At 42.9% G+C, this 14879-nt stretch overlaps 1 protein-coding gene across 5 annotated transcripts in view; it reads left to right on the top strand.

Moving 5' to 3' along the window:
* The window catches only part of MACROH2A1 (macroH2A.1 histone), a gene marked incomplete at both ends in the record, with an annotated part of 55623 nt that overhangs the window by 19486 nt on the left and 21258 nt on the right, over positions 1–14879 (top strand). For 2 of the 5 annotated variants that reach the window (XM_080694897.1, XM_080694895.1), the window contains 3 exons: positions 1898–2004; positions 2383–2580; positions 12047–12154. The exons of 1 other annotated variant lie outside the window; for it this stretch is intronic. In XM_080694897.1, coding sequence (XP_080551023.1) covers positions 1898–2004; positions 2383–2580; positions 12047–12154 — 413 coding nt within the window. Of the gene's footprint in view, positions 1–1897; positions 2005–2382; positions 2581–12043; positions 12155–14879 lie in introns of all 5 variants that reach the window. 2 more of the 5 variants (XM_080694896.1, XM_080694894.1) reach the window with 1 other exon arrangement.

Genomic DNA, 14879 nt, shown 5'->3' with positions numbered 1-14879 from the left:
TGCTGGAGAAATCTAATGTTCACAACATAACTAGAATATTAGAAATTCTTACATACCAGCAGGAGGCTGGACTTAAGTTGGGCCCAGAGTGGCCTGGGAAGACATCATAGGCAGAGCCTTGGCTGGGGCAGAATTGCAGAAGTAGCATAAAAAGCATTCTGGGATAACCTGTGCACATTATTAAGAAAACAAGGAGATGGGAATGAGACAAGTTACCATGAATACTGTATTACCAAGGACGAAAAAAAGCATTGTCAAAGGGTACTTTATAATTCCTACCATTTTCAGTGCTGTGGAAGATCTGTCTTGTCCTGTGAGACTGTACTGAAAGGGCAGGTGAGTAAATTCTAACTTAGAACAAGCTATTGGGTCAGGTGCAGAGCACTCTAGGTTTTTTTTTTCCTCCTTAAAACTTAAAACATACAGAATGCTGGAAGAATGATTTTATTTTTGTATTATTTTAAATTAACAATTGTATATTTATAAGGCACAGTGTGCTGTTTTATACATCTATACATTGTAGAGTGAATAAATTAAACTAATTAACATATTTATTACCTCATATACCAATTTCTGGGTATTTGGGAACATTTTATCATCTATTAGCAATTCTGAAACATACATTATTATTAACTATAGTCCCCATTTTGTACAATAGATTACTAACACTTAACTACTCTTGTCTAATTGAAGTTGTACCCTTTGGTCAACCTTTTCCCTTTCCACTCCCCCCACCTCTAGCTTCTGGTGACCACTCTTTACTTCTATGAATTCTACATTTCTAGATTTCATGTATTAGTGTAATCAGGCTTGTCTTTCTGTGCCTTCATATAGAAATTTCAAAGTGGTCAATAAAGTCCAGATTCATCCATGATGTTAAAAATTACAGGATTTGAGCCAGGTGTGGTGGCATATGCTTGTAATTCCAGCATTCCGGAGGCTGAGACCAGAGGATCATGGTTTGCGGACAACCTCAGCTACTTAGTGAGGCCCTTTGCAACTCAGTGAGACCTGGTTTCAAAATAAAGAATAAAAAATAGGGCAGGGGTGCAGCTCGGAGGTCGAATGTCCCTGGGTTCCATCCCCAGACCCGCAAAAAAAAAAAAAAAAATTACGGGATTTCTTTAAAGGAGGGACACTCTTATTCACTTAGAGTTAACAATTGGTAACATTTTGCCACATTTTTTTTACTCTCTAGATAGATGTAAAGATGCTTAAGCATGAACAGGGACGTTCCCTTCAGAACAGCAGTATAACTATAATTAGGAAAAGTAATCCTCTACTATCTGATACCTAGTCCATATTCATAGCTCCTCATTTGTTTCCAGAATAACTTTGGGAGGACTCAATCAAGAAGTGATACGTTGTATTTAGTAGCTATGTTCCTTTTAAAATTTACAACATCCCAGCTGACCATGGGTTTGTAATCCCCTTGCTTGGGAGGTGGAGACAGGAGGATGCTCACAGGTTTGAAGCCACCCTTGCTGACTTAAGAGACCCTGTTTCCAAATAAAAATATATATATATAAAATAGGTCTGGAAGGGTAGCCCCGAGGTAGAAGGGTTTCCAGGAACCCCAGTACCACACAAAAATAATAATTTACAACATGCCTTCCATTTTTGTTTTATGTTGCTATTGCATAAGGTCAGTCATATCCTTTATCTCCAAAACAAAGGGCCTGCATAGGACCTTGTAGACCTCTTGGTTTTGCCATTACATTCCTCCGTGACTCTTCACAAAGTACTTCCAGAAAGACATGTTGGAAGCTGCCCGCCTCAGGGTGGTTCTTCCTGAAGCAACTGCCTATGCCTGTTACTGATCTGTAAATGTGGGGACAGAGACACACACAGCTCTTGATGCTTGGACATGACTGCATGCTTTTCTCTAACCCCACAGCGGAGATCCTGGAGTTGGCTGGCAATGCAGCAAGGGACAATAAGAAGGGACGGGTCACACCCCGGCACATCCTGCTGGCTGTGGCTAATGATGAAGAGCTAAATCAGGTATGGGGCTCTCTTTTCCACCCCCAGACACTGAGCACACAGTCAGACCACCTGGGAGACAAAGCTTGTCCCTCAGAGGACGTGGTGGTGTGCTAGCCTCAGAAGTATGACTTCCCTGTTTCCTGTGGTGGAGTTTCCTCAAGTCCTCACTGGAAGGGGGTAGAATGAGGTGTTTGGCCCTCCTGTAGGGATGATGTGATCAAAGTTCCGTCTGATTGAGGGACTCTGAGAACTGGATCCCTGTGTAGTGGGCCTGAGCCCTGGCAGCATCCTAATGGGGGCCATGGGGAGAGGAGGGAAGGAGGGCAGTAGGCAGGGCTGTCTTGAAGGTCAGGAGCAGGACAGCCTGGCTCACCATTTGTCTGGTTTCCCTGCAAGCTGCTAAAAGGAGTTACCATAGCCAGTGGGGGGGTGTTGCCGAACATCCACCCTGAGCTCCTAGCAAAGAAGCGAGGATCCAAAGGGAAGTTGGAAGCCATCATCACACCACCCCCAGCCAAAAAGGCCAAGTCTCCGTCCCAGAAGAAGCCTGTGTCTAAGAAAGCAGGAGGCAAGAAGGGGGCCCGGAAATCCAAGGTATGTGACGGGACAGGGACATGAGTGGGGCAGGCTGGGGTATAGGTAAATGGGGTTGTGAGGTGCCCCCTGCCCCCTAAGGGGGTGCTAAGGGAGGAGCATGTAGAAGCTGGTTAGACCTTTAGGCTTTGGGGGAGTGGTAGCCCCAGGCCAGAAGCACCCCTTTGCCTTTCCTCTCAGGAAACACATGTGCATATAGAAAGGCTTAGGGGATGGCCACCATCCTGCCTGCCAAAGGGTGGGCTGCTTGTGAGCCTGATGATCAGCAACAGGACTTTGTTGTGTTGCATGTCTGTCTTTAGGCATGCTGCAGCAAAGGTGGTCCAGACGCTTCCCTTTCTGAATGTTTGCTTCTGTCAAGGAGGAAAAGAGATTGAGGCATTTTCTGCCTGACCTGACTTGAATTGAAGGCTAGGTCCAAGGTCCTGATCTTTTTGTGGTGAGGAAACTGTATCAGTAGTGCAACCAATGTCATTTGGCTGGGGAAGGCCAGTGCACCCCAAGCATTACCTTCATAGTACTGGGCACAGGGCCCACTCACCTGTGTGAGCACCAGCAGGCCACACAGCAACTGGAACACATGTTCTTTGTTTCTTCTTTGCCAGACATTGGCCCAACAGAGGTTGTCACAGCCTCTAGGGCCAACAGACAAGGAATGGTATGGTCAAAGTCTGGTCTTTACTGTAGTGGAGCCTTGAGGCTGCCCTACCCTCAGGTGCCTCTAAAGAAACTTCCTTCTGACCTCCAGCTGGAATAGGAGGAAATTGTCTCTGGCCAAAGGCAACTGCTCTATCTTGTAAGACTCAATAAGATGTCTAGGAAAGACCCGTGGGATCTAATGATGTGCCACTGGGAAGTTTCTCTTCTACAGCCCAGATCCTGTCATTTGGGGGGGGGGGGGTAATGACAACGCCTTCCTAGAATGGGCTTGAGTGGCCATGGCCAGGTAGGCCTACCAGTGGGGCCCTTCCTCGGTGTGGTGTCTGCCATTCATCCCAGGTGGGGACACCTTTGACCTTTAAATTTATTCTATCTTTCACATTGTTTGGGGCCTTTAATTGAGATGGAATAGGCTATATTCCTTGCATGCCTTTCTGGATGCAAAAAACATTCTCCTGAAAACTCAATCTAAATTCCTCTTGGCAACCCTACAATTCACCCAGCCTGGAATTTCTCTCAGCTCTTGCAGAGAGAAACCTGATATTGAAGTGTGACCCCATGTGTCATTTCCAGACGTTTGTATTCTACCTCACTCACAAGTCCTGGAGGAGGCTGGAATGGCCAGGCAAGGACTTCACAGAATGCTCCATTATTCATTCCTGCTAACTTTAAAGTTAGCAGATTGAACAATTTTGTTCCTCCTTCCAAATTTGCTATTGGGAGGGGGATAGGGCAGGTGGAGCATGGTGCCTGTGCAACCCTTCTTAAGTGTTAAAAGAAGCCATAGATGCCAAATCCATCTATCTTAAAAATGAACCCCAGTACCCTGGCTGCCCACAGAACAGGGCCATGAGCACTTGGTGCTGGGGGCCAGCAGGGGCAAATTTATGTCCTGGGCTTGGCCCCCACCTCTCTGTTCTGTGAGCGCACATGCTGCCTGTGATGTCTGAGCATATCTGGGACACCGGCAGCTACCAGCAAGCTGAGGCTGAACTTCATCCCCTTATGACCCTAGTCTTCTAGTATATTTTGCCCTGTGACTTTCTAAACTTTCTAATTTACCAAACACCAGGAATTCTTTGTCTTTCTTTTTAGACTTGAAATATAGGGGTGGTGGTTGTCTTTAACTTCTAGCAGCTATATTTGGAACTCAGTGTTTCTAATAACCATATGCCAATAATCACTTGAACACTCAGAATTTCCCTTGATTACAAAAGCAGGAAGTCTGTGATGGTGGTCTGTTTTTCTTCTACACAATAAAACACATTGTCTGCTTACTGTACCAGTATTTGGCTAACATTAAACCCTGGGGGAAGCTGAAATTGGAACCGTGAACAGCTAATTTTCAAAACATTTGTTTAATGTAAATTGTGGTGTCAGCTCCCAGAAACAGTGGAGAACCCTACATCTCCAGGTTTAAGTGGAACGTTCTGAAAATAACCTTCAGGGACACGCAGAGAAAGCTTTAGTAACATGCTAAAGCACTTGTAGTGAAAGAGAGTTGGTATTTTTCAAGTGTCAACACTTGAATTCCAAATCATAATTTCTCCCCCAATTCTATGTAATTTGAAGGTTTTGAAAATCTCCAGTTGTGACAGCTGAGTCAGCTATGGTAGAAATGGTTAGAGAAGGCAACAAACCCCACTGGAGCTGAAGGTCCAGAGCCCTGGCTGTGCCCTAGGGCTCCTCCTTCCTACTTGGGTGGCCTCAGGCACATCTGTTCCTCTCTCTGTGCCTCAGTTTGCTCCAACCCCATAACATGATAGGATCCATTCCAGCCTTACAACTCAGTGGCTCTATTTGTTTCTCATACTGTTTTTTTTTTTTTTTGCATAGTTAATAAGTAGAGTTTGGACATTACCAAAGAGCATATAGTGAGAAAAATCTCACTGCCAGCAGTCTCTGAAATGAACTTCTGTTTATCCTTTTAGAAAGGATCAGTACATACATATAAAAGTGTGTATATATGCAAATTCCTCCACATCCTACTGGCTTTTTTAAAAAAAAGTCACATGACCTACTGATTTAGCAGTGTTACATAGTGGTTAAGAGTAGAAGCTGAAGGGTCAGCCACCTGCCTTCATATTTGAATTCTGCTATTTTCTAGCTATGTGATTTTGGCAAGTTACTAAACTTCTCTGATGTATAGAGCTTTAACACAGGCTGGTTGTGAGACTTAAAAGAAAATGAACATAAAGTACTTAGAACAGTGTCTGGCATGATGGTCGCTACTACTGATGCTGCCTTGGCAGTTTTTCCCTCCTCAGCGCGTAGAGCTACTGTGGTACTTTGCCAGATATGTAGTTAGAAACATATGGAGCCATTCAGCGAGTGCTCTAGGAATGGACTTTGAGCTCTTATCTAGTATTCATTCTGACCAGACAGTGCCAGAGTGACTGTCACTGTCCGTGCATTTGTGTTCACATGTGATATCTAGAGAATACAGCCCTGGAAGTGAGATTGCTGGGCAGAGCCCATGAGTGTTTTTTGTTTTGTTTTGTTTTGCGGGTCTGGGGATGGAACCCAGGGGCATCATTTGACCTCCGAGTTACACCCCCTGCCCTATTTTTTATTCTTTATTTTGAGACCGGGTCTCACTGAGTTGCAAAGGGCCTCACTAGGTAGCTGAGGCTGTTCGCGAACCGCAGTCCTCAGGTCTCAGCCTCCCAAATGCTGGGATTACAAGCGTGCGCCACCACGCCCAGCTCTATGAGTGTATTTTTAATTTGATGGTTACTACTCACTTGTAGAGCATTTTAACCCTAGTAAGAGATTTTGAAAGCTGCCTTATTCTTTTGACATTGGACATTGAGTTGCACAAAGAAGAAAGAATACTCATTTTAGCAGTATTGATTGAGTCAGCAGCTGGTTACAACCTTGATAGATGAGGTGTGGGGGTGAACACAAAGTTTCTCTCCTTCAGTGCACAATAAGGGGCACAGATAGGAGGTGAAAGAGAGTAAGCACTGTGACAGAGGTAAAGGGGCAGACGTCACAGACAGTGTCCTGTTACATAAGTGGTCAGGAGAGGGTACTCGCAGACTTGATGCGTGAACAGAGACCTCACAGAGTGAGATGTCAGGACTCAGATAACCAGGTGAGTTTGAATTAGGAGCTTGCCTGGCTCTTCCCAGAGAGATAGCAGTAGAATTTGCTGGTCAGGTCCCTGGTAGCTCTGTAGCAGTGTGGGAGGCCTGGGGACCCTTCTCAAGATAAGATTTACAAATGCATAAAATAACTAAGGCTCAAGGAAACCATTATGCCTAAACCCTCAGGAGTTAAGACCCTAGCAGTGTTTTTATTAAGAAACAGAATAATCTTAAGGGGATCTCAGAGAAGATCGTTATTGCCAACTATCTGGATAAAAATTACCTAGGATTTTTCAAACACAAGCCTGCAGCCTGCAGCATACCAAAACCCTCCCCCATCCCCATGTGAAAACTATGTTCCTGGGTTAGGAAGATCACTTACTCTTCACTGCCTGGAAAATTTCAAGATGATTTTGGTAGGAATAATTTTTTTTTTTTTTTTTTTTTTTTTTGCGGTACTGGGGATGAAACCCAGGGCCCTTCTACCTCTGAGCTACACTCCCAGCCCTATTTTTAATTTTTTAATTTGAAACAGGGTCTCACTGAGTTGCAAAGGGCCTCACTAGCTGAGGCTGTCCGCAAACTGTGATCCTCCTGTCTCAGCCTCTCAAATGCTGGGATTACAAGTGTGCACCACCACGCCTAGCAAGAATAAATTTCTAAACTTCAAAGTGATCAGTGTTCTGGTAAGGAATGCCAAAGAATGGATTTTTTTTTTTTTTCAGAAGCTGCCATCCTGACAAAATTCTGCTGGATGTTTTATGTTTTTTGTTTTTGTGTTTATTGCTAGGGACATTTACCTTCAAGGGACAGCCCACCTTTACCTTATTTTTTATTTGGAAGCAGCATCTCTCTAAGTTGATGTGAGCCTCTCTGAGTTGCTGAGGCTGGTTTCAAACCTACGATCCTCCTGTCTCAGCTTCCAAGTACTGGGATTACAGGCATGCCCCACTGTGCCTGGGCTCTCTGGCTTTTTAATGAAGATTCAAGAGACTCCAGGATTATGTTACAGATAGGTCCAGGTAAACTTGGATGTATCATTTCACATCAGTCTCTTTGGGACACTTGGTTTCATATATTCTTAAATATGAATTCAGGATGACTTTGACCTACAAGGCTTTCTAACAAAATAGGTTTCTCAAAACAAAGCTGGGTGCATATATGATCCATAAGCATTTTTGTATTTGTATAACAACAAAATTCTAAAAATAGTTGTTATGAAGTTTGATGAGAATACTTGGTTTCCCCACCCCCAACCTGGGATATTAAAAGAATCGATTATCACTACTTCATAAAAGAAAGAACATTTTAGTACCAGAAAATTAGGGGAGAACATAATTTCAGACAATATGCTTTATGGAAGACTTAGAAAAGCTATAATTTGAATGCAGTAGCATCTTACAAGACAACTGTGCTGATCTAAAGCACCCTCTGTGTCCCATGGGATGGGAAGAGTTGAAGTTCTCTGCCAAGTGGATAGGCTTCAGAGAGCCAGGAAGGAATGGAGTGTCTACTTCTCTGTACAGCATTTTCCTGCCTTCTGTCATGGCCACTCATTTAACGAGTAGTTCTCCAGTCTTCGTCCCATTTTCCAGATGAAGAATCTGAAGCTTAGGGAAGATGAACATTTTTTCAAGGTCACACAGCTAGGATCCAAATGCAGAACTTCAGAGTTCAAACTTATTATCACTTGTATGTCCTGTGACCACCATTCACGTCCTGGCAGAAGCCCCTGTTCCAGTGGTGGAGGGCTGCAAAACCACCTCTTGCAGAGCAAGTCGGGGCAGCCGCTTTTCTCACTGCTGAGACCACCAGCACATCGCGTTTGAACCTTAGAACCTGGCCAAATCGGTGCCTGCTAGCTTGTATTTGAGCTTAATTACCTCACTGCTCCCACTGCTCCAGCTCCAGCTGCCAGATGCCTACAGTAATGTCAACTAAGCTTTCTCCTCTTAAAAGCTATCCTAAGCTGGGCATGGTCGCACATGCTTATAATCGCAGTATTTGGGAGACTGAGACAAGAGGATCTAGGTTCATGGCCAGCCTCAGCTACTTAGTGAGGCCCTGCTTCAAAAAAAGGAATAAAAAGTAGGGCTGGGGATGTAACTCAGAGACAGAATGTCCCTGGGTTCAATCCCCAGCACCACCAAAAGAAAAAAGAAAAAAAAAAAACCTGTCCTAATCCTTATCTGCTCATCCTGCCTTTGGGTGCCTTTGTTCCATTCCTGAGCATTTACTGAGTGCCTTCTGCATGCATGTTGTTGTACTGGGTAGAATAGCACAGTGATTTTTCAAGCTTTTTTGCCTACCTATCTCCTAAAATAATTTTATTTATTTATTTATTTTGCGGTACTGAAGATTGAACCCAGGGGCATATTATCTCTGAGCTACATGTCCAGCCCGATTTTATTCTTTTTTTGTTTGTTTGTTTGGTGGTGCTGGGGTTCCTGGAAGCCCTTCTACCTCCGGGCTAAACTCCCAGACCTATTTTTACATTTTATTTGGAAACAGGGTCTCCTAGGCCAGTGCACGTGGCTGGCTTCGAACCTGCGTGATCCTCCTGTCTCTGCCTCCCAAGCGCGGGGATTACAAGCGTGCGCCACCACTCCCGGCTCCGATTTTATTCTTTATTTTGAAATGGTCTCACTAAGCTGCAGAGGGCCTCACTAAGTAGCTGAGGCTGCCCATGAAGCCAGATTCTCCTGTCTCAGCCTCTCAAGTACTGGAGTTAAAAGCGTGTGCCACCATGCCCAGCCTAAAAGAATTTTTAAAATCTTTGTATCAGATACATTTAAAATTTGACAGCTATGTTTTTCATAATAAATTTGAATAGCTGCAAAGATGTCATTTTTGGTTTGCTGTAAATATTTAACATTTAGAATTAGTTTCATCAGGCGAGGCATGGTGGCTAATGCTTGTAATCCCAGTACTTGGAAGGCTGAGTTAGGAGGATTTCAAGCAAAGCCTCAGCAAGTAGTGAGAGTCTTATCAACCTAACACCACCCAGTTTCAAAATAAAATTAAAATAGGGCTGGGGTTGTAGTTTAGAGGTAGAATGCCCCTGGGTTCAATCCCCAACGTCACAAAAAAAAGTTTCATCACGCCAGGCATGGGGGCGCACGCTTATAATCCCCGCGCTTGGGAGGCGGAGGAAGGAGGATCACGCAGGTTCGAAGCCAGCCTCACTGGCTTAAGAGACCCTGTTTCTAGATAAAAATATAAAAAATAGGTCTGGGAGTGTAGCCCGGAGGTAGAAGGGTTTCCAGGAACCCCAGTACCACACACACAAAAAAAAGTCTCATCACTTGTTGAAACCATTAGAATCTAAATACTCTGATGATACACCATCATTTAGTTTAAAAAGTACATAAAGAAGCTCTTTTATAACAGTGGAAGAATTTACATTATTTTAAACTTGCTTTCCTTTTACCTACTCCACAAAATTTTATTCTAACATTTTATGCTTACTGTTTGATTGATTTTTGCAACAGAAATAATGGGTATAAATTTCAATTTATTTTGCTAGCACTGGGGATCAAATCTGGGGCATTCTACCTCCAGGCTATACCTCAGCTTTTAAAATTTTTTATTCTTAGAGCAATGCTAAATAGTTGAATGTCTTGATAAATTGCTGAGGCTGACCTCAAACCTGTGATCTTCCTGTCTCAGCATCCTTAGTACTGGTATTACAGGAATGTGCCATTGCACCAGCTTGAAGTTACTTTGAAAAAATACCTTGTGAGCTTTTATAATAGTGCTAAATATGGGTTCAGCAAGATCGAATAGTTAACACATTTTATTAACAATACACACTGGATCAAACCAACGAATACATTGCAAATCTTAATAAATATTAGGAAAATAGTAAAATTTTGTTGGAATAGCATCTTGTAATGGGATGGGTAGAGATAGATTCCCCCAATCCCCAGGTTTAGTTCAAGTATCCTAAGATGATTCTTACTTATTCCTACAAATGAGGCAAGCATTCTATTTTTTGTGTCTTTATACTTATAAGTGCCTAGAAAATTTTGTCCACTAAAATAATTAAATGGATGGAAAAGTTTTTGTTATAACAGCATCACTCAATCCTCTATAGGCTTTCTGATATATATCAACAGTAATACAGTAATTTCTCATCATTTTTTAATAAACACTTTATTTTTGGATAGGACTTAGGTTTGCAGAATGGTTACAAAGATAGTACAGAGAGTACTCTTCCTCATCCAGTTTCCCTGCTAACATTTTACACAACTGACATTGGTACATTACTGTTGACTCCATCGTCTGTTTTTCAGCGGTCTCTCAGCTGTTAACTCACTTAAGTATTTCTGTTCTTTTCAAAGTGTGGAATTGAAAACACTTGACTTGTGAAAGGCTTTGTTAGACAGCCTTTCCCTTTTTGGTTGCTAGTAAGCATCAAAAGGATTACTAAGACTCACAATGTAATTCTTGATTATACCTGTTTCTCTCTTATATGTCAAATCTGATACAAAATATTAGAAAGATAAAAAAGTGACAATCTTAATATGCCAGTACCAGGTAAACTGCTTTTTGGAACTTCAGTTGTAGCTTGTTTAATTTATAAAAAGTGTCAGCCATGTAATCTTATTGCCAAAGCAGCCTTTCTTGCTAAAGTTATCTCCCAAATTAGATGTAAGTAAAATGGTAAATACGCTAATGTTAATGAATTTGAATCCTAAGTAGACAAATGGGTATGGTGCAGGCCTTGTCCTGAATTTGTTGTCTGGGCTCATCCTTTGGAAGGCATACCATTTGCAGGATTTTTTTTAATCCCTTCTTTCTAGTTTGCTCCCATGGGGCCCTCCCTCAGGAATACTTTTTTATAGAAATTGAGGGAAGGTAAAGGGTCAAATGTCTAAAAAAATTGCTGTTGTTCCTACCGTCCTCACTGTATATCCAAATGCAGAAACTCCCTAAATAAGCCCAGGTATTCATTTCTATTACAGGCTTCATCCTTACCTCTGGGCTGGTGTGCCTAAATAGTGGTCACTCTGGGAAGTGGGAGGAGGGTTGTGAAGGGAGCCCAGCATGCTGCCTCTACTGCAGGTATAGATAGATCCCTCTCAGGGCAGATCATCTGTAGGATCACTCAGGAAGATGAAAGTTTTTTACTAAAAACTCTGGACATCATGTGCCCCTTTGGAAGGCCCTCCTAAACTCCAGGGCACTCACACTTCAGTCTAAATGAAACTGGGGAAGAGTCCCAAGCACGGGCCTTCATCACTGTGGGGTGGGGGTGCCAGCAGCCCCATGTGCATTGCCTGCAGCCAATCAGGTCTTACTTTCTGGGGTGGAAAGGTTGTTGTGCTGTGGTCCTTTGTCTGCTTATTTGGCTTTTTGAGACCTAAAATAATTTATTTTCTCCTTAAATTTGAATGGCATACAGATATCTAGAAAGGAGAAACTTGAAGAGCCTTCACGAAGAGACATTTAATTGTTCTGAATTTGAGAAAATGCTTCTCTAAAGTGATAAAAAAAAAATACAACTTAATGCTCTTCATGGAATTCTTGGCCCTCAAAATAAATCTACATCCTGTACTGTGGGAAATGCTGAGAGTTGGTTGCAGCATAGTGTCCTGCATTCTTTCAAGTGTTATAGGCAAAGCCTGTGAGCACTCTCCCTGTTAGAAAAGCCCAGATTAGTGTGGCCCCTGCCTGTATGGTCCATGCTCTGACTCTTCTATTTGTGCAAGAAGAAACAGGGAGAAGTCAGCAAGGCAGCCAGCGCGGACAGCACAACCGAAGGCACGCCAGCGGATGGCTTCACGGTCCTCTCCACCAAGAGCCTCTTCCTCGGTCAGAAGGTAGGCAGGCCAGGCCTTTGTTCGCTCCGGGGCCCCGGGACAAACCGCGGGGCTGGGGGCTCTGGAGCCACTCCTAGCCCAGTGGGTAGACAGAGATGCAGGAGGCTTTGGGAATGGTCCCAGGGAAGGAAGAATACTGAGCAAACACAGCCGGGGTGGGGGTGGGGGGGTCAGGCAGTTAGGGAGGGGCAGATAGTGATAAAGAAGGCAAGAGACTGCCTTGGAGGGATCAGGCCCCTTGGGCTTATCCTGAGGAAGGAGCTGCTTCTATGGGCTGGCTTGGGTGGTGCAAAGAAAGGATCTAGCAGGTAGACTTCTTGTTCTGGTGGGCATGTGGAGCCCCTGATCTGATTCGGGGAAGGACTGTTTTCAGACATGCTGATGGATGGATGCTCTGGGCTTTCTTTACTGAACAACCAGACAACAGTTCAAGCCAATTGTTTGTTTGTTTTAACCATGGGCAATATATTTTCAGCCACCCCAGTGATGCAACTTTGCCAGGACGCCATGGTTTTGTAAAAGATGATTCACTTTTATTGAAAATAAAAATGATGCAAAGGCTTTAAGACCTGAAAATGAGAGTTAATATTTCTCTATTAACACCAAAAAGGGGATGGGGGAGAAGTAATTTAGCTTTACCTAATTTTTTATCCTGTGTTCAAAAATCAAAGGACTGGATTTGACCTTCCATGTAAATTTTCTTAGTTTGAACATGGTCATAACTTGGTTCCAAAGCAGCATCATTTTTAGATCCTCACTGCTGATTTTCTTGAGCATCACAGTGACACGTCATTGCAAGTTCTCCCCTCACCCTTCCCTCTTCCTGTCACTAATTGCACTCAGTCTCTCGTGATGCAATTCCTGTGGTGAACTCTGTGTTCCAGAATCTAACCATTGCTGTTTACATTTTATAACCATTATCTGTATTTCATATGCATTTTTTCAAAAAACAGCAGCATTAGTTGTCATCTTAAGGTCTGGGGCTTTGAAAATTTTTGTTTAAAAAATTTTGTTTTCACTTAAATTTCAACTCAGCAGTGAAGACAACCACCCGGGTCTACTTTCACACCCTTTAATGTGTCCTCTGAGTATTATATTGAAAGTTAATTTGACCTGTCATCCAGATTGCTTCAGTTGGAACTAACATGTGAACCCCCTGTTACTTAGGACTAACAGCAGTGTGTTCTAGATCCCTAACCCAGATGCTTAGTCAGAACCCAAGGCTGTTAAGCATGTAGAACAATTCAGCCCCTGAGACACTTTCATTCCTCCCCACGCTTCCTATAGACCCCTGGACCTCCCTTCCCTGTGTCTTTGCTTCCTCCTACTGATCAGCTTCAGTTAGAACTCACCCCTCACTGGCTGAGCTCATGTAGTTCCAGATAGCAGCACCTTACTGAACAAACGCCTGTTACAAATGGAAATGCCTGCCTTGTCTTCAGAAATACCTGAGACCAAAGGAATAAAAAAGTCCAAATCTGGCTAAGACTGACTCTACCCCACTCAGGGCTGTAGGGATGATCCAAAACCCATAGGAAAGTATACAATATGTAGACATATCATCTAATGAGCGTAAGAGCAGTAGCCTGGGCAAAGAAACTAGTGTGCCTGTTAGATATCCTGACTTTTGGTGAGAATTGGTGGAGTTGGAACCCACTGTAGAATGGTCAACAGTAAGTGAAGAGGCTGAATGCTGTTCTGCACAGTTGGACATCTGTACTTCACTCTCTTGGCTACATGAAACCACCCTTCCTGTTAAATGTGTCACCATATAATGAGCCAATATTCATGCTCCTAGGAAGAGGTATCCCAGAATCCAGTGCTGCATACACCTTTTAGCAGAGTCAACCGCATCTTTCCAAATGTAGTTTTGTGAATAAAGCAGCTTCTCAAGTCAGTCTGGGCACCAGTGTTAGAAACTAGGGTGCCACTGTGCTTTCTGGAACTCTATACCCCTGTAACAAGATGGAGTGAGCATTTATATTTCAGAGTGTTATTTTATGGGTTTTTGTTTTGGTTGTCTTTTCTTTTCTTTTCCTTTGTAGTACTAGGGATTGAACCCAGGGCCTTGTACATGCCAGGCAAGTGCTCTACCACGAGGCCTCATTTCTAGGCCTCAGAGCATTATTTTGACTCAGTACTTTTGAGCCCTTTATTGGCAATTACTACTAGGTGAAAATCATATTATGTATTGCAAAGAGGCTAAGACTCATAAAATTGATGCAAATAAAATGTTACACAAAATACATTGAAAATGTTACTACAGACATTAATTTTGATTTGGATTTGAGGAAATGTTTCAAAAGGGTCCTTTAGAATGATGACTATACATATGGTACTTGTGTTTTGTAAGTCACGGTTGCCAAGCTACTCCCAGGAGGAAATGGCCCAGGGCTTAGGAGTGGGGATCTAATTGTTGTTGTTAATGATGTATTTCACATACTGAAGCCTCAAGAGTAATTGCCCTCATTACTCTGATTTTATCCAATCTTCACACACGTTGAATTGTTTTAGAAAAGCAAACAGTGCAGTGAATCTGAACCCACTGTTTTTGCTTCGTAGTTCAACCTAACTTTGCAGTCTTTTTTCAGAAGTTTTAAAACCTCATGGTTTTATTTCAGAAAACACTTCCAGTGTGTCAATCTATAAGTCTGTCAGTGGTAGTAAACAATTTAAGTTTCTTGGTAGAATCAGTAATATTTGATGCTGTTGAGAAGGCAGTCTA

Source organism: Muscardinus avellanarius (genome assembly GCF_963383645.1).
Source record: "Muscardinus avellanarius genome assembly, chromosome: 1".
Taxonomy (NCBI): domain Eukaryota; kingdom Metazoa; phylum Chordata; class Mammalia; order Rodentia; family Gliridae; genus Muscardinus; species Muscardinus avellanarius.
The sequence above is the reverse complement of the archived record's forward strand: the minus strand, read 5'-3'. Positions and strand labels throughout refer to the sequence as shown.